The following is a 24,053-nucleotide window of genomic DNA, read 5'->3' as shown; positions in this document are numbered from 1 at the left end:
ACCACCAACATTCACTCAAGTAACTCAAATAATGCTGTTCCTTATTTAGTTTGTAAAATTTCTTTATCAGTCTGGCTTCAGTTTCTTTAGGTATAAAGAAAGTATTTCCTCCAAAGCGACTCCAAAAACATGCAATTTCTTCTCAATATCACACTTTTTTTCTGCTGACTTCGAATGTGGTCCACCTCAGGGGAGGGGAGGGGAGTATCAAGGTTCAGGATGAACTTATATGTGATTCCCAGTTTTTCACGATCCTCCCTTTTTTTTGCTCTTTTAAAAACACAGTGAGTTAAAATACTGAACAGCAAGATAAAAATGGAATAGTATTTAAGAATCAAAATGTATTACCCATTTCTCCTATTATATCAAAATTTGTAGTCAGAATTGTCTTTATTGACTTTATTTTAGTTTTTGTACACAAAGAAAAATCATGTTCATATCCATCATGAACAAAAACTTAAAAAGGCAGAACTAGAAGACATGTGTCCTTCACCAAAGCAAAGCTGTGCTAAAGGTTCCAAACATTTCAATTTTTAAAATAAATATTTTCATTTTCCGATGTCTACTTTCATGTCTTCAGAGTGTCACAGGAAACTGAAGCTATCGTGAATTACAATTTTGTTTAGAGTCCCAGCTCACTGTGTTTGGTAACTTGCCATACCATATCCAGCTTGGTTAGGAGGAGGTATTACAGGGGGAGGAGCTTGTCCTTGGGGAGGCTGAGCACCAAATCCACCCATCCAAGCAGCAGAAGGTGATTGACTTGGAAAACAAAACAAAACAAAACATCTTGAGCAAACACAAAGAAAAAATTATCTATATTTTTATACAAAAATCAAGCAGAGCCCCATCGTAGAATAAATAAGAAATCAACACATCTACAACAAAGAAATAAATGACACACATCCACACATGCAGAATCCATATCCTAATATTAGTCTCAAATTTTTGTTAACATAATCACAACTTAACACAATGACTTCTCTGAAGAACATCTCAAAATTGATTTTTTAAAAATGACAAATCATCTACCTATCCTTTATTGCACACATGGTACATCAATTTAAGAAATTTAAAAAACACAAAATTCGTGCCGGAAAAAGAAGGAAGAAGGAATCAGTAAAAATAAAGATCTAGGCTGACCTGGGGAAGAAGCAAAGGACAAAACCATTTTATGAACAAAGGAAAAAAAGCAAGCTACTCTGTACCACATAATTTCTTAGACTTCTCACACAACCCAACAGACAGAAATCATTACATTTCTAAACATATCTAGACAAAGACCTCTTCCATGCAAAAATAAACGAGGAGATAAAATAGATTAGAAATGCAAATGAAATGAAATTCTACCAACAGCTTATAGAGATAGGAGGACACAAATGTTACTTCAAAGTAACCTAGGTAATAAAAAGCACATTTTTGCACTATAAATCACTTTTCATAAGGTTTCTGTAACTCTAACAATATCAGATAGCCTGATGAATTTACTTGAGATAGATTCTCCCTAGAAAAACATACTTTTGATTTCTTTTGTCAAAATTGTATGTTTCTATATGGAAAAACCCAAACAACTTACTCTACTCCAAATCCTTGTTGGTTCCATGGTTGCCCGTATACTCCGTAAGGCGGTACTTGCCACCCATTTGCCATATACTGTCCATACTGTTGTGGGTTTCCATAAACCTGACTCCACTGGCCCCACTGACTATAGTCGACCTAGGAAAAAGCAAATTACTGTTTTAGGGAATAAGTAAGAAACACAGTATTTGAAGAAAGTGGGAGACAAGGAAGAGAAAAACTAAGTAAGCACCCTTATGTGAATAGGACTCTGTTATTTATCATTGTCTAAGTTTATTGGGGTGGTGACACCTGTGGAAAGAAAGTATTAAGATTCAGTTAATACCGCAAAATAATCACTTTTGAAAAAGCATTAATAAAATAAACTGAAAGCAGCTATATGCTTTATTTTGTTTATTTTACAGAGTTTCTAAAGCTTTTATGTAGATATGTAAGATGGAAACCTTAAAAAGTGCTGTGAAAAATCGAATTACCTGTTGGAAGTTTTTAGTCATATCAGGAGATTCTTTACCCCAATAGCATTTAACAACATGTCCTTCAATCGTGGTGCCATTCACTGAAACAATGGCATGGGCTGCACTTTCATGGGTTGAAAATCTAAAAGGGGAAGATATGAGGGTTTTGTCCTTTTTTTTAAAAAAAAAAAAAGAAAAAAAGAAAAGAAAAGAACTTACACAGTAAATATAGAAATGTATTAGTTTGTAACTGTCAACTTGGCATTTTCCTAAAGAACAGTATGCATACAGGTAGGTTAAAGTACTATGTTGCCCAACCTACTAAAGTAGCAAAAACTGATACCGGAGGGTATCAAGTAATGTAACTGAAAGGCATGGGTCAAAGAAAGGAGTAGCCTGTAGGTAGAATTTTACCTGACAAATGAATAGCCTTTCTCTGGAAAAACTCTTATTTCCATAATTTGTCCAAATGGTGAGAAAGTCTGTCTCATAAGCTGATCTGAGAAACAAAAACACACAAATAAAATACTTAAGACTTACGATACTGACACTAAGAGTGATACAGCTCTGCAGGGAAGGGGAGGAGGGAACCATACACTATACCTGTTAACCCAGAGGCAATTCCTCCACAGTACACAGTACAATTTTTTGGACTTGACTGGTTTACTACATCTTCAAATCTCAACTGCTTAGTGTTATCTATATACAGAAAGAAAACAAAAATGTTGATGATTGTACAGTAGTTACCAAACTGATTACTATGTACGGAGATACACCTAATTGGGGGTGAAAACTGAATTTTTCTTCTTGACACCATGATTTGATCTAAACAATCAGCTAGTTCACAGCTCCAAATATACTAATTACCAAATTATCAAAGCCCAATTACTACCAATTAAATTCAAGATGAAACGAGCCTTACAATGGTAATAACATTTATATTTTAAGGAATTAAGACTACCCTAATTCAGGATTTGGTGAAGTATCCATAATTTTAACACACACAGTAGACACATCTTACTTTCTTGTGTACTTTTAGGTGCAGGTGGTTTACGTGTGGCCCAGTTGGTTCTGATCTGACGACCACCCAACCATTGACCTCCCATATGCACAATTGCATTTTCTGCATCCTACAGAGAAAAAGAGAAAGAAAGCAATTACAAACAAAGAAGAAAATTGTGGCATATAAGACCCAGGAAGATGAAATAAAATGCTGGCACTGCTGGAGCCAATAAATCTTACCAGTAAAGGGAATGAATTCACTAAGCATCCTAAATAAACAAAACTGAACTAGTATCACCAAAAAAAAGGAAAAAAAAAATCTGAACTTCAGTGATATGCCAAAACTATTTGTATTCACAGATTTCAAAATACTAGGACAGCATTTAAGCATCGAGGGGAGGGAAAAGGATTATAATTCAAATATGTAAGAAAAAAATCATAATCCCACTGATTACCAGAAAGAGGGAAATCAAGAATCCCATAAAACAAAGTTCTTCACAAATATCCTAATTTAACGGTTGATTTGAAACATAACTTTTACTGAATATACAGAAACTCCCAATACTATGGTCTAAATTACATACCCCAAAATCTATATTCTAGTAGCAATGGACTATGACTGTGATACAAGATTAAGAATTCATTTTAAGACAGAAGACTTCCACATTAGGATTTAGAATGCTGGCAATAAAAATGAATTTAATTATCACAACTAATGTGAATTTGCAATGAATCTAAGCAAAAGAATATAGCTCCTAACCTTTATCTTGCCACTTCAATAAGATACAGGTAATTTAAAAGTCGCTAAAACTGGTCTAAATACTATCAAAGCCCACTTTATCATCCGATTTTAAAGTTACTACAAATGCTTAGACATTCTGGTACCTTTTTAAGAATATATGCAAAAATCATGATGAATCACTTTAATTTTCATTTACATAATTTGCCATAGTCATTAATATTCTAACTACAAAAATATGGATGATAATTTAAAAGTTAAAACTCTTAAATATAATTTAACTTCCCTCCAAATTCTGAGATGAGTTCATATGTCCTAGTCTTTTCTTTTTTCTTTTTTCATACGTCCTAGTCGAGTTTGACTTCCAACGCAGCATCTTACCTTCACCAATGCATTAATGCAACCATAATAGTCTTTCTTATAATCAGCCTTTTTCTAGCTATTTCCAAGAAAACAATTATACTCTATTAAAATACACAAAATTACATAGAAATTTTATAGTCAACATCTAAGAATATTCAAGATTCCAATTAATAAACGACTAAATTTTATATTAAATTTACATTGAGTTGAAAGAACATACCAGTTTGTTATAAAAAGATACAAAACCATAGCCTTTGGATTTTCCAGTTGCCATGTCTTTAACTACTCGGGCATCCCTGTGAAAAGAAGCACAGCTAAATGAGGGAAGTAAGAGTCATCCTCAAAATAAAAACTAAAAGGAACCACACACACTGTATTGTGAGCATTTTTTTAAATAAAATTCCAGTTAGCCCTAATTAACTACTGCCATTCCTGAACTCTCCCTAACGCTTCTTTACCTGTTAGAAAAAAGCAGTAGGACAAAAACATGTAATAAACATGCAACCTAATCAAATAGCCTGCACTTTCTAAACTAAATGCTCAAATTGGAAGATTAATAGGAACAATAGTTTCCTTTTCTAATATTCTATTGGCTAGTGTCCTCTAAGGTTTACTGGTTCTATAAATTACTGTAACAATGCTAACTACTTTACCATGCAATCTCTAAATAGTTAAATGTCTTCTGCCTAGTGATACAAAATATATGAAATATTAAAAAATTGAAAAAGAGGTAAAAATAGGAATTAAAAAGGCATACATGGCCTGTTAACAGATTTCTTTATTTTTCTTGGTCAATTCTCTACCATCATTTTGGAGTTTGGGCAGCTGTAAATTTTGAAAAATTGACATTTTCAGAAATTTAAGAAAGGAGAATAAAAAACTAACAACAATGCTAAGCACACCAGTACGAAAACAACAAATTTACACAGAAATTTTAGTGAGTAAGTTAAAATGATTGGAAATATAGAACTCCACTGAATATAGAATGTTAAAATGTAAATACTAAAATATGTATATATAAATAATGTATAATAAGAATAAATAGAAATGAGAAAAAAATCTACAACTGAGTTCCAGTGTGCACAGTTCCTTGCAGTTAGCCTTCAAGATCCTGTCCATTCTTATGAGCAATTCTGCAAAATAACCAGAATGCTATTACTTTTAATTGTGACTTGGACTTTAGAAAAACTGCAGGTCTCAGGTATAATAAATAAAGATCAAAAAACAGCAACCTGTATTATTTTTTATACTGATTTTTAAAACAGTACTACTTACCACATTTAAAGATTAAAAAGCAAAGCACATATCAAAATAGAAAATTAAGAATTAAATCTTTCTTTCAAATAAATCTACAGAACAACAAATTGTATACAGAAAAATATTGTTGTTCTTAGGTGAAACACATTCCTGTAAAGTAGTACTATAGCATTTCATTTAAATCTACAGGAAATACATAAAATATACGGATTTAAATCAGAAAGATAAATTGCAATAAACATTTTATAGAACTTATAAAACCACTTTAAATTTTCCAATGTACTTGATCACATAACATACAAGTGAGATTTGAGCATAAACTTTGTTAAAAATCAAACATTTAGGCCCTAACTAGCAGAAATCAAATACCAGTAAGAAAAAAACATCCACTAATTAATCCCACATTTATGGCTCAGACAATGAAACATTTTAGTATTATAATAGTACTACTTTTCAGCTAAAATATCAAAACACACTTATCATTATAATTAAACATGTACATTTACAATTTAACCACAATATACCCAAGGATTTACCTACTTTTTCCCAATTTATAAACTCTTCCTATAAAAGTTTAATACACAGTATACATCACATTCACTTTTAGTTAACCACCAAATTTTGAAAACATATGACAGAAAGTTGGACTTTATATTAGGCTTTCCACCCAAACATCTGCTTCAAAGATAACAAACAATCACTTAAAAAATTTTAACATATTATACACAGGATTAGATGAAAACAAGACCCCAAAACATTGAAATGACATTAACATTTTCAACAACATCTACTAATCAAAAAAAAACAAAACAAAACAAACAAACAAAAAAAATCACACTAACTAGGGAAAGAAAATCTTAATTCCAGTACAAGTTAATCATATATAATTTTGCCTATCACTACAGAGTATAGTATTGATTATGATACTTACGATATTTTACCAAAGGGGGCAAATGCTGATTTGATATCTTCTGTTGTAATTTCTGGACTCAAATCCCCAACAAACACATGGAAGTGATCTGAAATCAAAGCATTTGGTAATCAAATACTTAAAAAGTTAGCTACAATAAGCCTTTTTCAGGCAATACTAAGGGAAGAAAAACCCTACTTAAGCTGGTAGCGCTGCCAGGATAATTTCAGAACTCTTCCACAGTAAAATGCAGCAGGAGTACTTACTGGAAGTATCTTTTTTCTGGCTACTTGGTGTTGTTGCCCAGTTTACTTTGACCTCCTAAAAATAAAGATTATATTTAATACAATTATTAGGCATGTCATTAAGAACCGTAACACTTACCACTTATTAAATCATTTATCAAACAGGATAATTTTTGTAAAAACACTAGGTTGAATAAGCAAAAACCATCACTCCGCAGAGTTGAATATTTGTTTAAAAACTTGCTAAAAAGAATACAAGCTAAAAACAAAACAAAAAAACCACGCACACAAGCTAATTTGACATGCAAAAATATATTACTCATGAGGTGCCATCATTCTATTATCTTACCTTTCCCAAAATTTTTCTCCCATTCATAGCAGCTAATGCAGCAGCTGCATCTCTGTGTTCATAAAATTCCACAAAGCAATATGGGTCATTGCTTGTATGCTGCAAAACAGAAAATCCAACAGAAGAGTTGACCCTTCTGCTATCGGGTTGCTGAGAAGAAAATCCAGGAAAAAACATTACTGACAGCTAGGAATGTACAAGGTGAGATTGCAAAAGCTTATGAAAGCCTAACACTTATAAAAATAAAAAATAAGATTTACAGCTACACCTGACTTTGCACCTCAGAATACTGTTGTACTCAAACAGAACCATCAAAGCGGTATAGAATCATGACTATCATTATTAAAGCAAAATATAGAATCCTGGTGGAATATGTTAAATATAAAATAGAATTTTATATTAGACCTAACAAAACCTTAAGGACCACTCCACTCCTTACCACTGCTCTTCTTTCTCCCAACATAATTTTCAAAAGGATGAATTCTATTTATGCATCATAATCCTTCATAAACTATGTCCCGGGACAAAAAAAAAAAAATACAGAAACGAACCAACTTGAGAAACTTTACTTATGATTGAAAAACTAGGATGAATACTACATATGAGGAGATGATTATGTATTCCTTTCCTGGATAAGGGATGAAAATAAAAACAAAAATTTCAAATTTATAATCTGCTATTGAAATGAATTCCCCATCTTTCAAACTATTCTAACGAACAGGAGATTCAATATACTTTAAATCCAGTCTTCAAAAGCCAGAAAAGTATGCTAGTAATCAAGAAAAGGATTTCTGAAAATGTCTGAATAAAATATGCCAGGACAAAGCTACAATTTTATATCACACACACAAAAAGAAACCTTCGTTAAATTTTTTCTACAATATTATGCTTGACAGGAGTTGGCAAAGAGACATTTATGAAGACAATCAGAAAGTATGACCTAAGTTATAACAACTTTATACTTTATAACAACTTTATAACAACCAAAACAGAATTGAATTCTATAAAACTGCAACCTGTATTGAAGAACTACAAAATTGTACAAATACATCTTTTTTTTGCATAAGGCTAAAAACACTCATCACTTTTCAACGTAAAACGCCCTAAAAAAAATAATACTATTTTAAAATTCTAGTTGCACTTACAAGGGGTACAAAATACCAGATAAAATAAAGATCTTTTCAATAACCACGGTTTTTCATTCCGGGAAAGTTTTAGAAGAAAAATCCAAAATAAGACGTCTAAAAACAATAGTGACGAAGCAACCAGAAGGCATTTCCTTGAGGGGGAAAAAAGTGTGATCATTAATATTGACAAGAAAACTACGGGCTCTCATATAAAATCCCACTGTCGTAGCCATGTGAACTCTGTTAAGAGGTACAGAAAGGAAATGAGGAAAAGATTCCAAAGAAAAACATACTTAAATTCCTCTTGTAAAAGAGTTAACGTTTATCAATAACATTCATTTGTAGAAAGGATGCAAAGGTAAATAGCAAACAAAAACTACGCTAGCTAATTTTTCATTTTACTATCTCCTCAGCCCTGATGGTCCTTACAGAAAACACTGGTAATTCTAGCAAAACATACAGGAGTCCAATGGCAGATCCACGATAACAAGACACTTTAGTAAACTACCCTAACTCATGGAGACTGACTTCAAGTTTACCTAACTAGTAGCAGGCCAACCCCATTCAATATATGCATATATGCATGTGTGTGTTCTCTCTCTCTCTCTCTCTCTCTCACATCACACTGCATTCCAGGTAAGACACCACTGATTTCTGTCCCAACCCAGTCAAAGAATTTTTTAGCCTTAAAATCGGTAACATAACATGATAGTATAGAGAGAAACCTAGAATCTACAACAAATAATACCTCAAGTAAAAAATAAATAAATAAATAAATTTTAAAATCACAAAACTAAGGGAAAAAAGCATTTTTCATATACTGAAATGGAATTTATGAAAAGGGAAATAAACGCCTAGCTCTTTGGACACTTCCCATTTATGCCACCAAGGGACATTCTAGAGATCAACTGTGTCCTTACCTTGATTAGTAGTCACCAATGTTTGTTGGATGACATAAACGTCAAGATGAGATTTTACAGCTATCTATAAATTTGAATGTAGGAGTTGCAGAATACGGATGAATTATAAAAATTCATTTCAAATCCCTCTCCCCTCAAATGGATGACTGTGCACACAGTTTTTAAAAAGAATACTATTAAAACTTTATCAAAAGTTTCTCAAAAATTTTGTAGTGACTCTACTTTCTCACATCCCAATTCTCTCTTGAACCCACTCCAATCGGCTTCCTACCCAACCAGGCCAGTGAAACTTTGTGTTGAGCTCACCAGTGACCCCTCTGCCACCTCTGTGATCCCTTTTCTGTCTTCATTTAAGACTTTCAAGCAGTACTCAAAACAGCTAACAACTCTTCCTCCTTTAAATATTCCATTTTAGGTTCCACATAGCCTCTTGGTTTTCTGGTTCTCTTAATGGAAAATCTTTCAGAAGGCAGTTCTTCCCCCTTAACTCAAACTCTAAGCATCACCCTAAATGTTGAAATGCTCCAGCACTTAGACCTAGACCACTCTACCCCTCTTCCATCAGCACTCGTTAGATCAAGGGACTAGATTTCATCTAGTGAAATGTGAACCATGTCCACATTTCATCTAGTCCCATAGGTTCAAATACACCTACAAGCCGGTATCATCAGCACCGGTCTCTCAGTTTACCCAACTATCTACATAAAATGTTCCTTTGGATATCTAATGCACACCTTCAGTTTAACACTGTCAAAACAGAACTCCTGATTCCTACCACTCCCCCAACCATACTATGCCTCCCTTCGTCATTCCCATTTGAACAAATAGCATGACCATCTACACAACTGCAAACAAGAGCCTTTGTCTTTCTTAATGTCTTCCTTTCCCTTATGTTCCCCAGCCCATCCAGTCCTACTAATTGATTCCACCCGCAAATTATATTCCAAACTTCCCTATTTCTATCTCTACAGCTACCAATCTAAAGAACAAATCCCCATCAGCTCTTACATAGACTAGTAAAATAAACCCAGCTGGTTTACCTTCTTCCATTCCTGCACCCTACAATCCATTCTCCATGACAAGCCATTCTCTAAATAATCTTAAAAATGCAAACCAGAGTGCCTCATTACTCTGCTTAAAACTCCACCACAACTATGTATCATGGCCCCTACTACCATAGGTGATTCTGAACCCTGCCTGCTTATCTCTTTACACTCATTTTCCACCACTTCCCTCTACTTCCCCAGGTTCCAGCCATCTTAGTCTTTGGTTCCATGAACTCACCAAGTTCATTACCAACTCACAGCCTTTTGTATTTGCCATTCCCTCTGCCACTAGATCGGAACACAGATGGCACCATCTTTTTATTCCTGTCTCAGATCAGAGAGGTGACATCTTCCCTCACCACCTAGTTTATATAAACATCAACTCTCCAATCCTCATCACAGAATGGTTTTATTCTCGTCAGAGCTCTTATGCCTATCTGCAATTATTGTTTACTTGTTTGTTAACAATATTCTCAATAGTATGTAAACTCACGGGTGTCCTTTGGCTTTCTACTATAGCCCCAGAGCTATAGCACTCTGAATAGTGCCTAGCATAAAGTAAATTTTTGATGAATGAATCAAAGAATGAATGAATGAATGATCAAAGGAAAGAAGGGGTACTGGAACAGAAGAAGGATTATTAATAGCTAGGAAAGAAAATCAAAAGGCCAATTTGCTTTACGGGTTTTTCACAGTTCCCCTCACAGGGTATAACACAAACTCCTTAGCACAGCTTCCAGCCCCTGCTGAACACTCTTGCCTCATCTCCTGCCATCTTTTATGACTAATCCCATTCAGAACGCCAACCACACCATGGTCTCTACCTTCAACTTCCTCTCATGAGCACACCTGCTCCGTTTACCAGACTGGATCGCCATTCTTCTCTTACCCGGAATCCCTTCTTCCTCAGATTTCACTGCTATCCTTGAGGTTCAGCCTAGATGCTGATTCCTCCAATAAAGCCATAAAGCCTCCCCAGGCCCAAGACTGTACCAGACCCCTGTGCTCCCACAGCATGTGTCATTAGTGCCTGTTAACTCCTCTGTCTCCCTCATCGGGCTGTAGAATTCTAGTGCCCAGAACTGTCTTATTTAGCACTGTATCTCTAGAACTTCCTGGAATAGCTGGTACAAAGTAAATAGTCTAAAAAGCGTGTGGGTGAATAAAGACAAAGGAAGAAGATGAACTGAACCACGAGCCTTTGGGCACTGCTACACAGTCTTAACCAGGAAAGTATAAAAAGAAAGTTTTCTTTGCAAAGAGGAAAAACCAAATGATCACCATAACAACTTAAGTCCAGTCTACATACAGCCGCTATTATTAGTATTTAGTAGAGATACCCACAGTGCACGGTGCTGCACTACGCACACAAGAACCTAATGTTCTTTTACTACACTAATTCCTAAACCTTACATGCAGATTATCTGAACAGGTAACATTCTTAATGGAATCGTATGAAGTATTAGCTGGTTTTTCAGCACTATGAGATACGTTCTAACAGTTTTTTTACAAGCAGAATCACTCGAAGGTAACTACATCCTGAAAAATGACCACGTGAGAGTAACAGCACACAAACTTTGTCCTCGCAAATAAAACGCCGTTCTAAACCTAGTCTGTCTGCCAAATCAAAGTAGTAAGTCAACACAATAAATGTGAATCTCTCTCCATCAGAGTAACTTGAGGCCTAAAGTGACATTTTAAAATGATATTAATCAACTTATGTATCTCCCATGTTAAGCATCACGCTGTCAGCACATGGAACTGGGAAGATCTTACCTCTGTTATCATTTTACAGCTTTTACAGGGTCCAATCTGACTGAATAACTGAAGAATAAGGACTTCTGTCACATCTCTGGAGAGGTTACCTACGTATCTGTTCAAGAAGAAAAAGAATACATTATCAGCATTTCCCTTCAGCTCTGACGCTAATGCATTATCATTTAACTCAACACTTTTTATTTCATTTTAACTTCCTCTGTCTTCAGTACAATTTTTTACGATTAAGCCTAATCCTATGCAGGTAAGATGAAGCCTTACTTAGAAAAGCAGCAAGTGTTCTAGGGTACTAAAATCAGGCCACTAATGTATCACTTCAAACATTTTATAAAGAAGAAATCACTGTGACCTTGCATACCCCCAAAGCATTATTACTCCGTATCCCACATATCATTTTCTCATCTTATTTATTAGAATAAAAATAATACAAATTTAAACCAATCTCCAGATAGCAACAATTTCTGGATGTAAAAAAAAAAAAAAAAAAAAAAAAAAAATTCTGGATGTAAAACACAATTGAAAATGTGTATGTGTGTGTGTGAGAGAGACACACACACACAAACACACACACATAAATAATACCAAAAATACTGATTAATTATAAGATCTGATCATAAAGAGACATTAGACATAAAGGGAGTTTATCTTAGATCCCCAACAAAAGCAATTACGCGAACAAAGAACAGAATTAGAGTTATAGCAAAACACAGAGATTGGAAGGTTTTGTTTTGTCTTGCTAATAAGACTCATTGATGGTATATCTTCATTGTTTTGTTTTAGGAAAGCAGGGCAAAAATAATAAAAATTTCCTAGTGTAAAATACACCAGAACCAACAAAATATACCTTTATTTGTAGATAACAGAATATAAAGATTTCTCCAGAAATTCAGAGAAATATAAGACAAATCTAGGTATACTTTCCACTATGCTGATTTAAAGATTTGGGATTTTTTTTTTTAAATTACATATTGAATATATGTATTCTATCCTATATTAAGAAATTCAGAATACAGATAAACTCAAAAGAAAAGAATACCACCATCCAGAAATGACCACCTGGTTTTATATGATTTGTCCATGGATTTATATGAATTTAGCTTAATAAATGGCCAAACTTGTCAGTCTTTCTAGTACTCAGTGTATAATTCCTAAAACTCACATCTGTTGTGAACAACCTCATGAACTAAACAACATTTATAAATTTTAACATAGCTACTCCTGGAAATTAAAAAGACGTTAAGTTTTATTTTCCTAACGATAATATATAACATCTGGAAACTGATCACGGAGACCAAAATGAGCATTGCACCTATGGTTACCATATTAAATACATAACTGCTTTAAGCTGGAACATCCTGAAAGGGAAAAACAAACTGAGAAAAGGTAAAGTGTAAAAAGAAAAAAAATGATCTGATTAAGAATGAGTAGCGATTTCCCAGTTCAACTAAGAATTTCATTGCAATGGGCACTAATAACTACATGCTCTAAAAGTGAACCACACGTCCAATGTTACTTAAATAGAAGACTAAACTAGTGACAAACGGCTTTAGGTCTACCACGCCATCTTTTTCTTATAATTAAAGTAGAGCAGACCCGTCGGTAGGCCATGGAATGACACACTTTTTCCAGCAGTACCAAAAGTTATAGGATTATAAGCTCGTCAGACAACTGCCTGTCCCTTTTTAACTCATAGGGATTTGTGAGCCTGTATCCAGGGAATAATTTCTTTTTGTATGAGGTAGAACTCTCTATAAAGAAAATGAAGACGTGACCTTGGTCTCCTAAATGTTATATTCATTTAGCCTAAAGTGCTAGTTAGCTCATTGCTTAGAGAATAGAAGAGGAATGGATAAAACTGATTTTCACATATTGACACTAATAACAAAGTTATAGTAGAATAATTATTTTCATATAATACAATGTAAATAACTTAAATAGTTTTAAATTTGCATTACCGCTTAAACACAGATTTGTTCACAAAAATTGCATGGGCATTAGCTACCTTCCACACCTAACAGTTTTAATAGTATTTTTATTCCAAGTCAATCTTTTTCGAGTGAGTTATAAATTTTGAAGACTTTCCAGAGGCACACTTAGATATGGTAATTTACATTTCAAGCACTGATGCTAAGGAGTAAAATGGTCATCTAAGTTTAGAATGACACGAAATACAAAAATCCAGTTTTAAGGTTTCCAATTTTTCAAATATCTACACTAAAAATTCAGTGGTAAAGCAGCAAACTAAATTCCAAAACTAATATTAAAAAAGGCTTCCATAACATGTACAACATCTTAATTTAGTGGGATAAAAGGGATGTAATTCACCATATAATTTCACCTATATTTTATCCAAATCTCAGACTGCCCTTTCCTTTACTCAATTTCTGTAATTCGTTCATTTGCATATGCCTTCATCCTTCATAGTATTCAAAGAAACTACTTATAACTTTTTAAAATACTGTATTGCACAGTGTAAGTATCTTACAATACCATAAAATTATGTCCCAAAATAAATACTAACAAAAATATGTAAGGCAGATGTTCAACATCTGACCTAGAAAGAACATCATCTCTTGGCAGTACAGAGAAGTATCTTTTCTCTCTCTAAATTATAGTTCCTACACTTCACTTTCTTTCTCTTCTGAAATAGTCAATATATTCTAAAGTTCCAAGTGCTAAAGTATAAAGTTTCTGCCTGAAACATACAAAATACAGAAAAAGACAAATGGCTCAAATTCTTGTATTAGGAGGTCAATTCAAAGAATAAACACTGAGGAAATTCCAAAACAATATTTACTGAAGGGAAAAAAAAAGGCATACCTTAGGTCTATTTTGTCTTCTATGAACAGGAACTGTTGGAACTAAAGCATTAAAAATGGGAAATGATGCTTTTATCCCTAATTTAAGGGTTAAAATCCAATCTGAGACCAGAAACTTGGCAGTTTCACTGTAGGCAAAAGTTCACATTGCCAAACTACTTCCTATGTCCAACTGGGCAGAATTTTAAGTTAAGAACATCATGCCTTTCAGAAGACTAATCAAGCTTTTTCAACACTGAATGTGCTCTCACTCTGAAAAGAGTAGCCTTACCAAGGCTGAAATTAATTACGTGTACTTTTGCACAAGACAGTATGGCTAAATCTCCATGAAAGTAACATTTTTGCTTTTGTTCATAACAATATCCTTCAACAGGCCTCTAAATGAACTCATCAATTTGTGGGTATTTTATTTTAGGAAGGAGGCAAGGTGGAGGAAAGGTACAAGGGGGTACAAGCGAACTGACCACCTATATACAAGATATTGACACACGCACACACGCATTTTAAAGAAACAGAGAATGTGATTGAGTTGACAGAGGTGCTTCGTTACAGCCACAATATAGCCAAATCCATCACATAGCTAAGCAATTTTATAATGGAATCTAATAGTTTCTTCTGCTATTACCCTCAAATATTCAGGTTATACTCTAAGTCACTGCTTTATTTCCTCCTTTTGACAGCTTCTATCAGAAATAAAGAACAGGAAAGCATAGCATAACATGGTGTAATCCCAGATCCACAATTCCTACGAATTTTGAGGCATCAGATAAATGAAATTTAAACCACAATAGAGCACTGCTATAATTTAATGTTGTGTTAGAGATTCAGATCAAATCTCTGCACTCAAAAGCTACCTACAACACAAGTCTGAAATGTGGGTCCCACAAGGTTGGTGTTAGGCAGTTTACTTCTAACACCAGATTACACAGAATGATCTCGTTTGTTTTTTTAGATCACAAGTTATCCAATATATATTACCCCCAAATAAATGTCAAATAAGAACAAAGAACATCAGAAAACAGACCTTTAAAGGATAAACAAACTTTAGGCTCAACATCAAAGCAATTCTATACCACTTTAAATACCATCAAATAAATTAGTAATACTGTAGGTAATGAATATTTAAAGACCTACCTAGGCTATAAACACCATATTGTTTTCTGATGATAGAACCATATGTCTTAGCTTGTGTGTGTCTGCAGGAAAAAAACCTCACTAGTAACACACAGGCATTTTAAGGAAACAGTTTAAGATAAGCTTTGTTAAGAGTACATTCTTTTACAACATACTAGCCACTTGAAAACCTAACCCACAGATCACAATGTAAAATAAAAGGATCTCCATAAATAAACAAAATAAAACCCTACTAGATGTCAACCTCTAAAGTCACGTTCAAAGTTTTCATCATGTTACTTACACCTAAAAGAACCCTTTGAGGGGAATTATGTAAAATGAACACTTAGAAAAAAACTAGACTATACATTATTTTTATTAAAATCTGATCGAGAAATCCTGAATCTGAAACATTTGTTATCTCAAAATTCCACATGTAAAGGTTTTAAAATATATATAAAAAAATTATCAGACCACACCATGTATGACAGTCATGTCTGCTCATGATTTTACATTAATCAGGACTTTTAAAAAACCTTAATACTAATTCAAAGAAGTATAATCATTGTAAAATATTTGAGTACCTCTTGTGTTCCAGGCAGTGAACTAAGTGCTGCAGGGGTAAGACCTAGGAAGATGTAGCAGTCCTTGTCTAAAAAAAAAAAAAAAAAAAAAAAAAAAAAAAAAAACCCTTCCCATAGAGAAGAGTGGGAGAAGGAAAAAGGAAGACAGAATAGTAAACATGTACTGACATACAGGTACAACTAAGCTCAAGAGGTTTCTTTACTCACATGTACACATGTCACATTCTTAGACAACTGTAAACACAGACGAAGTAAGTGTGTTTCAGAGAAAAACAGGAGATTGGAGAGAGCAGAGGTAAGAAGTGACAAAGTTAGCTCATTAGTCTACTGGAGAAGGGTCCAAGGTCTGATGGAGATGAAGATAAGGCAAATGCAAAGATAGTTATATGAATTAAAGGTAGCGAAATGGCAAATTATTTAGCCCCACAAAACCAGGAATTCCTCTTCTTAAGGAACAGATACAGTTAATGAGAAAGGTGCCATGAGAATTTACCAATTATTCAGTAGCTATTATGATGCAATGATGACATTTCAGATGTTTAGATACAATGTAACTTTTATCTTTGTTAAATACATGCTAGCTAGGGACTAAATCCGCTTTCTCAGATGCTTCCATCACAGCACACGTGGCTATCAAGCCTTGGTTTCAACAGATTTTAAAGGGCAAATTTCAAATTGTTCCAATTCTCTCTTTTCTGGGGGAAAAAAAGTCAGCAATGGGAGACAGCGCAGAATATAAATATAAAACTTCTCCAAAGCAGACTTTTGTCACTGAAGCATTTGACGTGCTTAAGTTGGCCTCAAATTCTCAAAACAGGATGGCAAATACTTTGGTTGAGACATTTAGAGAACCAGGAATACAAAGAGCGCCAGCCCACCCCCACCCCTCCCAAATGAAACAACAACAACAACAACAAAAAAAAAACCCCAAACCTGTTATCAATATTGTAAATAGATATCTATCTTCTTTACTGAGCGCTTTCTTTGGTAGAAGAGATGAGAATCTAGTCAAACTTCCTGAGTACCCATCCACCTTCATCTATTCCCCCAAAAAGTAATTTCCCCAACAGATAGCAGAGCGGAGTGGACTATGATCGTATCAATACCAGGCAGAGGCAAGAGAAAACAAAGCAGCGATCTGACTCCTTCTACTGGAGGTAGGTGTGCTGAGCTTGCAGAGGCTAGGAAAACCAAAGGTGGCCAACTTAAACAGTTCATTAGAAATCACCCAGACTTTCTTAAAAAAAAAAAAAAAAAAAAAAGAAAAAGGCAGGAAAAAAAGAAAGGAGTGCCACACTATCCCGGAAAGGAATGCAAATGCTGAGTCATCACTCTTCATTAGGAAAGAAAGGAAAACTCGAACAAGCGGTTGGAAGATTGAAACTCATTCATTAGACCGGGCTTCAGGTGTAAAAAAAAAAAAAAAAAAAAAAAAAAAAAGCCACAGCAAGATAGAGGAAGAAAAGGGCGCTCAGAAGACACACATCGAATAGGGGATAGACGACACTTTATCCAACTCCGGAGGGTCTCAAAGCACACAACAGATCAGGAGAAGGGAACACCAGAAGAGCGAAAGCAGTGAAACGACTAACTGGCTGTCAGTTCAGCGTAGGTAGCGCTCAAAGTAAACTTCGAAGAAGGGAAAGATGCTCGGGCGGCAGAGGCATCCCTCCTGCACTTCGAAAGTAGCGGGCGCTCGGCGAGCGTCTGACAGCGTGGGCGGGGGCACGTGGGGCAGGGAGCGAGCCCGGGCTGGAGTGGAGGCTCCGTGTCCGCTTCCTCGGGGAGCTCAGCCTGCGACGCGGGCCGGCAGCGGCGCGGCGGCGGCGGGCGTGCGGGGCGGGGGCGCTCCCGGCTCCGGGCCCCCCGGCTCCCGGGCCCCCGGGCACGAGGCTGCGGTCCCACCCCCGGTCCCACCCCCGCCCAGGCCCTGCCCCCGTGGGGACCGGCGGCGCCCGGCCCGGCCCGGGGCCCCCGCGGCGGAGGGGGAGCAGCTCTCCCGGGCCTGACAGCCCCGGCCGTGCGGACGGCCGGCCCAGGGAGGGAGTGCAGAGAAGGGCGCGAGAGGAGAAGGTCGAAACGAAGCCCAGACCCCAGGAAGTGACTGCGTCGGGGGAAGGGAGGGCTTCCTTCCCAGGGAAAAGGGGACAGAGGAGGAATGCACTTGGCGTCCGCGCCGCCCCGGCCAAGGAGCCGCCGTAAGTCCCAGCTTCGGCCCCGCGCTCCCGCTCCCTCCCGCATCGCCCCGCGGCGCCCGGGCCGCCCGGCGCCTGGCTGCCCCCGTCCCGGGTACTCACAGAGTCCGGGGCTGCCCGTCGTCTTCCATCATGGTGGGTGCGACGGAGCGATCCCGGGACAAGGGGGAGGGCAGGGCTGGGGAGGGGAGGGGGTGGGGAGGAAGGGGAGGGGGGCTCCGGGCACCGGCTGGGGACAGAGGAAAAGCCACCGAACCCTGCTCTCGGGCTCTCTCCCCCCAGCCCGCTCCGGACACTGCGCTCCAACCAGGAGGAGCAGGAGGAGGAGGAGGATGAACAAAATGGCCACCGCCACCAGCCAGGCAGGAAACGGGGCAGAGCGCAGGCGCGGCCCGCCAGGTCACCGCTCAGGCCAGCCGCGACGGCCTGTAAAGGGAATCACCGAGTGGGGAGCAAAACAGGCCGCTAAGGAAACCCTGCGCCCAGTCCCGACGAATCACGACGTCCGCTCCGTGCCTGCCGGCCGGCTGAACCCCACCAGCCCGAGGAGAGATCGAGTAAAAAAGGGAACCGCCGGGAAGCTGAAGGTTCTGGGAATTGTGGTCCTGGAAAGGAGAGAGGGAAGCGCTTCTCCAGGGGACTTCTGGGAACTGTAGTCCGCGGGAGACTGCCGGCGCCCCCGGCGCGCTGGGTCGCGAAGAAGAGACTTCTGGGTAGTGTAGTCGTACGTGAGGGCGTGCGGCGACCAGGAAGTTGGCGTGCTGGAAGGAGAGGGAGAGCATAGAAGCGACGTTGAAAGGCAGCGGGGGACGGGATGGGAATTAAAAGCGCTGACCGGGAAGTAAACTACGAGTCCCAGAGTGCCTCGCTCTGGGGGGCTGTCTTGGACCGCTCGCCGCATTGTAGGGCTCTCCAGTTGGCTCAGCCTGTGCTACCGCTCCGCCCTCGTCCAGCCTGAGAGCGGGTTCTTCAAGTGCGGCTGAAGCTGCGCTGTGGCTCCGCGTGGTGTCGGAGTCCGCCGGCCTTGGCGAGCTGTTCTCTGTGCATCCAAACAGCCGACGGGGGGTCGTCAGTCGCCCCCCCCCGTCCCCGCGCGGCGGGCTGGAGGGGCTGTGGCCGACGTCGGGTCCAGGCTGAGCCGGGAGCTGCGCTCGCTGGGTCCCCACGGGCTTCCTAAGGTCTGGCCTTGTCTTTGGGGCGTGTTTTCCCGCGGATAGGTATTCCTGGTCTAGGTAGGCTGCGGAGATTGCTTTAGAAGTTTCAAAGGTTTCCCCATCCGTTATCGCGGCGGGTAATGTGGTGAGCGGAGCAGCCCTCCACTAAAGTGACTCATCGGGTCAGTGTAAGGCGCAGTGGTGATGCCCCCGAATATCCCTTGTTGACTTCTTGGAGTGGGGAAAAGGAAAAAAAAAAAAAAAAAAGAACGTTCGGGCAGAGACGTGCACAGACTTAAGGTCATGTTTGCAGACATCCATCATGCAGACGGGAAACGAAGCCTTGCTTGAGAAAGGAGGCAGCTATTTTCCAAAGTGCTCCCCTAGCCCCGTAGGATTTTTTTTTCTTTCTTTTTTTTTTTTTTGCAACAGGTCACGGTGCGCTTCCATCCCCTCCCCACCCCCACCTCCACCCCCCAGCATCTTCGGGAGAATGTTACTGAGTGTGAATCACAATGTTACTGTGAAGGGCGGTGATCAAGATTTTTCCAGCCTGTTGCCCGAGCTCAGGGGTCCCAGCTGTAAAGAGTTGGCTCTGCCGGCCTGTGCGGAGGGGGAGGGGGATTTGAACCTGGAAAGCTTCAGATTCCCCCTAGCGGGGGCGGTGAACCCCTTAACAGCCAGTGGGAATTGCAAAAGGGTGCAGAGACCAGGATCTAAGGTTTATATATATACATATATATATACATATATATATGTATATATATATTGTTACTTGGGGAGGGAGAAGAAAGGAAGGTGTGGGTGGAGTGGGGGGTCTTGAGAGCTCGGAGAGGTGGGCTCTATGGAATTGTGTTGTGGAGGATTTGTACCAGGCCGAGGATTTGAGCTTTGTCTTTGAAACAGTGAGGAGTTATTCAAGGGTGTTTGTTGGCCTTCCTTTTTTTTTTTTTTTTTTAAGGTTTTTTTATTTATTTATTCATGAGACACACAGAGAGAGAGGGAGGCAGAGACACAGGCAGAGGGGGAAGCAGGCTCCATGCAGGGAGCCCGACGTGGGACTCCAGGATCAAGCCCTGGGCCGCAGGCAGGCCCTAAACCGCCAAGCCCCCCGGGCTGCCCTGTTGGCCTGCTTTTATTGGACCTAGTATTGGGCCAGTTTTATCATAATGCAATTATAGTCATTTTTTAAATTTTTTTTATTTATTTATGATAGTCACATTATGATAGAGAGAGAGAGAGAGAGGCAGAGACATAGGCAGAGGGAGAGGGAGAAGCAGGCTCCATGCACCGGGAGCCGGTCGTGGGATTCCATCCCGGGTCTCCAGGATCATGCCCTGGGCCAAAGGGAGGCGCTAAACCGCTCCGCCACCCAGGGATCCCTGCAATTAGTCATTGATCCATGCCTGGCCCACTGTATTAATTCCATGTTACTGCTGTAATAAACTTAATGCCTTAAAATAATAGGAATTTACTGTCTTATGTCTCCGGAGGCCAGAGGTCCAAAATCAGTTTCAGTAGAGCTAAAATCAAGGTATTGGCAGGGCTGGTTGTTCCTGAGGTCTAGGGTAGGAATGGGTTCCCTGCCTTTTCTACCTTGTAGAGGCTGTCAGCATCCCTTGGCTTTCAGTCTCATCCACCCTCTTCAGAAACAGCATAGGAACTTCTTTCCTCTCTGACGTCTGTTTCTAAGGCTTCTTTCCGACTGATCTTCCTGCCTTCCTTTCTCACTACAAGGACTCTTTGTGATGATTACACAGGGCCAGGATAATCTCCCCAATTCAACATGCCTCTAATCTCATCAGCAAAGTCCCATTTCTGCCATAACACATTTTACTGATTCTGGGGATTAGGACATAGACCACATACAACCCACCTTTATTAATTGTTACTCTTAATGTAATAATAGCTGTGAATTTTCCACCTTAAAGTTGTAATGACAAAAATTTACAACCAAATGTATGTTTTGCCTCCCACCCTACACATACACTAAGTGATCCTCTTGCCTCCCTTCACCTGGGGTAAACATAATCCCAAATTTTCACCGTTTCTTGTTTTCCTTTTTATAAATTTATATTCCACATATGTATTTATATGGAATGCAACTGTGTGTGTGTATATATATATACACACACACAAAGTGTGTATACAATGTATTTTTAATTGTTTTAAATATAATAAAAAGTAACAGCCCCTCCCCCCCATAAAAGACAAGAAAAAAGAATATACCTATTAGAATGGCTAAACTCCAGAACACTAACAGCACCAAATGCTGGCAAGGATGTAAAGCAATAGGCACTCTCCTATATTGCTGGTGGGGATGCAAAATGGTACAACCACCTTGGCAGAGATTTTGGCGGTTTCTTTACAAAGCTAAACATAGCTCCTAGATATTTACCCAAGATAAGTTGAAAACTTAAGTCCACACAAAAACCTGCACATGAATATTTACAGCAGTTTTATTCATAATTCCAAGAAATTGAAAGCAACTAAGCTGTCTTGGGATAAGTGAATAGATAAGCTGTAGTATATCCAGACAATGGAATGTTATTCAATGAAAGAAAAAAATGAGCTATCAAGCCAAAAAAAAAAAAAAAAAAAAAAAAGCCCATGAAATAATCTTAAATGCATATTGCTGAATGGAAGAAGTCAATTTGAAAGGACTATATACTGTGTGATTCCAGCTATTTGCCATCCTGGAAAAAGTGTGGCTGTGGAGACTAAAAAGAGGTATGGTTGCCAAGGCAGAGGAGGGAAGATGAATGGGTGGATCACAGAGCATTTTTACCAGGGCCAAAATATTCTGTATGATACTATCCGTTTAGTGGATCCCATAGAACTGTACACTTTAAGAGAGTGAGTCCTAATGTAAACCTTGGGGACTGTAGTAAATAATAATGTGTCAGTGTTGGTGCATCAGTTGCAACAAACATACCACAGAAATGCAAGATGATAGTATTATGGAAACTGTATGCTATGGTGGGGCAGAGGATGTATTAGAACTTTGTACCTCCAGCACAATTTTTCTGTAAACATAAAACTGCTAAAAAAAAAGAAGAAGAAGAAGTCTGGGATACCTGGGTGGCTCTGTGGTTGAGGGTCTGCCTTTAGCTCACGGTGTGATCCCAGAGTCCCGGAATCGAGTCCAGGCATCTGGCTCTTCACAGGAACCTGCTTCTCCCTCTGCCTGTGTCTCTGCCTCTCTCTCTGTGTCTCTCATGAAAAAATAAATAAAAATCTAAAAAATAAAAATAAAATAAATGAAGTCTGTTACAAAGGGAAAAATATGCTTTTTATCTTTTTGAGATTGTTTTCACCTAATGTAAGATTAAGCCATATTTTATGTATTCAGCTTATTCATTTTCACTATTGTATGATTTCCAGTGTGTGAATATACCACATTTTGATTTCTCATTGATAGACATTTGAATTGCTTCTAGGTTTTTACTGTGATGAATAGTGCTGCTATGAACATACTTGAACGCGTCTCCTGTTAATAGATGTGTAAGAGCTTTCTTTGGTCTGTTTGGATTTATACTTAAAGTAGTATTGTTGGGTTACAGGGTATGTGAATATTTCAGTTTTGGAAGATAGTATCAAATATTTTTTTCCAAAATAGGTACCCTGATTTGCACTCCCAGTAGCATTATGTAAGAGGTCTTATGACTGGATCCACGTCCTCTTCAACACTTGCTTTTGTTAGACTTTTTACGTTTTTGTCAATCTGAGTATGATTTCAATGTGATCTTAATTTGCATTTACCGAATCAGTAAGATTGACCATTTTTTATTAGCCATCTGTGTTTCCTCTTCTGAATAGTGCCTGTTCATATCTTTTGCCTATTTTTCTACGAGGTTATATGTGCTTTTTATGTTGACTTTTATGAATTCTTATGCTAATTTTTTCTCACTTATTTTTTTTTTTAGATTTTATTTATTTATTCACCAGGGACACAGAGAGAGAGAGGGGGGCAGAGTCACAGGCAGAGGGAGGAGCAGGCTCCATGCAGGGAGCCTGATATGGGACTCCCATCTCCAGGTCTCCAGGATCATGCCCTGAGCTGAAGGCGGCGCTAAACCGCTGAGCCACCCAGGCTGCCCATTTTTTCTCACTTATATTGCAAATATCCTCTCCCAGTTTTTTTTTTTTCTCTTTATAAGTGCCTTTAATGAACAAAAGGTCTTAAAGTGGTCACATCAATCGTGTGTGTGTCTTATTTAAGAAATATTTCCCCACCTTAAGCCTAAAGAATAAGAAATGCTCATCCATGGAGTCTACTAAAACATTTTAAAATTTCGTATTTGAAAAAAATAATAAAAATAAATGAATAAATAAATTTCGTATTTGATATTGAAATCATTAACCCACCTGGAATTTTATATATATGTAGGGTAGGGATCCAATTTCATATTTTTCCATAT

General features: G+C 38.2%; 1 protein-coding gene and 1 long non-coding RNA gene across 9 annotated transcripts; one reads left to right on the top strand and one right to left on the bottom strand.

The window, feature by feature from the left end:
* Window positions 1-384: 384 nt before the first annotated feature.
* TIAL1 (TIA1 cytotoxic granule associated RNA binding protein like 1) lies at window positions 385-19,118 on the bottom strand. Of its 8 annotated transcripts, none has more exons than XM_077877431.1 (14): window positions 17,876-18,010; window positions 16,284-16,351; window positions 15,721-15,782; window positions 11,768-11,864; window positions 6,899-7,048; window positions 6,571-6,625; window positions 6,326-6,413; window positions 4,358-4,433; window positions 3,055-3,163; window positions 2,637-2,732; window positions 2,448-2,532; window positions 2,052-2,175; window positions 1,577-1,716; window positions 385-762 (listed from the first exon to the last, which is right to left on the bottom strand). In XM_077877431.1, exons 4-14 carry the CDS (start codon window positions 11,777-11,779, stop codon window positions 636-638), a joined length of 1,062 nt encoding a protein of 353 aa, XP_077733557.1. In that variant the 5' UTR covers window positions 11,780-11,864; window positions 15,721-15,782; window positions 16,284-16,351; window positions 17,876-18,010; the 3' UTR covers window positions 385-635. The 8 variants fall into 8 exon arrangements, with proteins under 8 accessions (XP_077733557.1, XP_077733559.1, XP_077733558.1 ...); XM_077877433.1 differs by having other exon boundaries at window positions 6,899-6,997; window positions 17,876-18,008; XM_077877432.1 differs by lacking the exon at window positions 15,721-15,782.
* Window positions 18,204-23,826, top strand: LOC144301024 (uncharacterized). The gene is made up of 2 exons (XR_013367750.1): window positions 18,204-18,481; window positions 18,761-23,826. It is a non-coding gene; the product is annotated as an uncharacterized LOC144301024 (long non-coding RNA).
* The last annotated feature ends 227 nt before the right edge of the window (window positions 23,827-24,053 follow it).

Source organism: Canis aureus, chromosome 29 (assembly GCF_053574225.1).
Source record: "Canis aureus isolate CA01 chromosome 29, VMU_Caureus_v.1.0, whole genome shotgun sequence".
NCBI classification, from domain to species: domain Eukaryota; kingdom Metazoa; phylum Chordata; class Mammalia; order Carnivora; family Canidae; genus Canis; species Canis aureus.
This window is presented reverse-complemented; position numbering and strand designations above follow the sequence as displayed.

Bases quoted from the DNA above. Each gene is read 5' to 3' on its own strand.
- TIAL1 (XM_077877428.1), bottom strand. From the start codon at position 18,612: ATGATGGAAGACGACGGGCAGCCCCGGACTCT. The intron at 6,626-6,898 runs GTAAGATAATAG...CTTTATTTTTAG, and splicing joins GGAGAAAAATTTTGGGAAAG to GAGGTCAAAGTAAACTGGGC. The intron at 1,717-2,051 runs GTAATTCGATTT...GCTTTTTCCTAG, and splicing joins TGACTAAAAACTTCCAACAG to GTCGACTATAGTCAGTGGGG.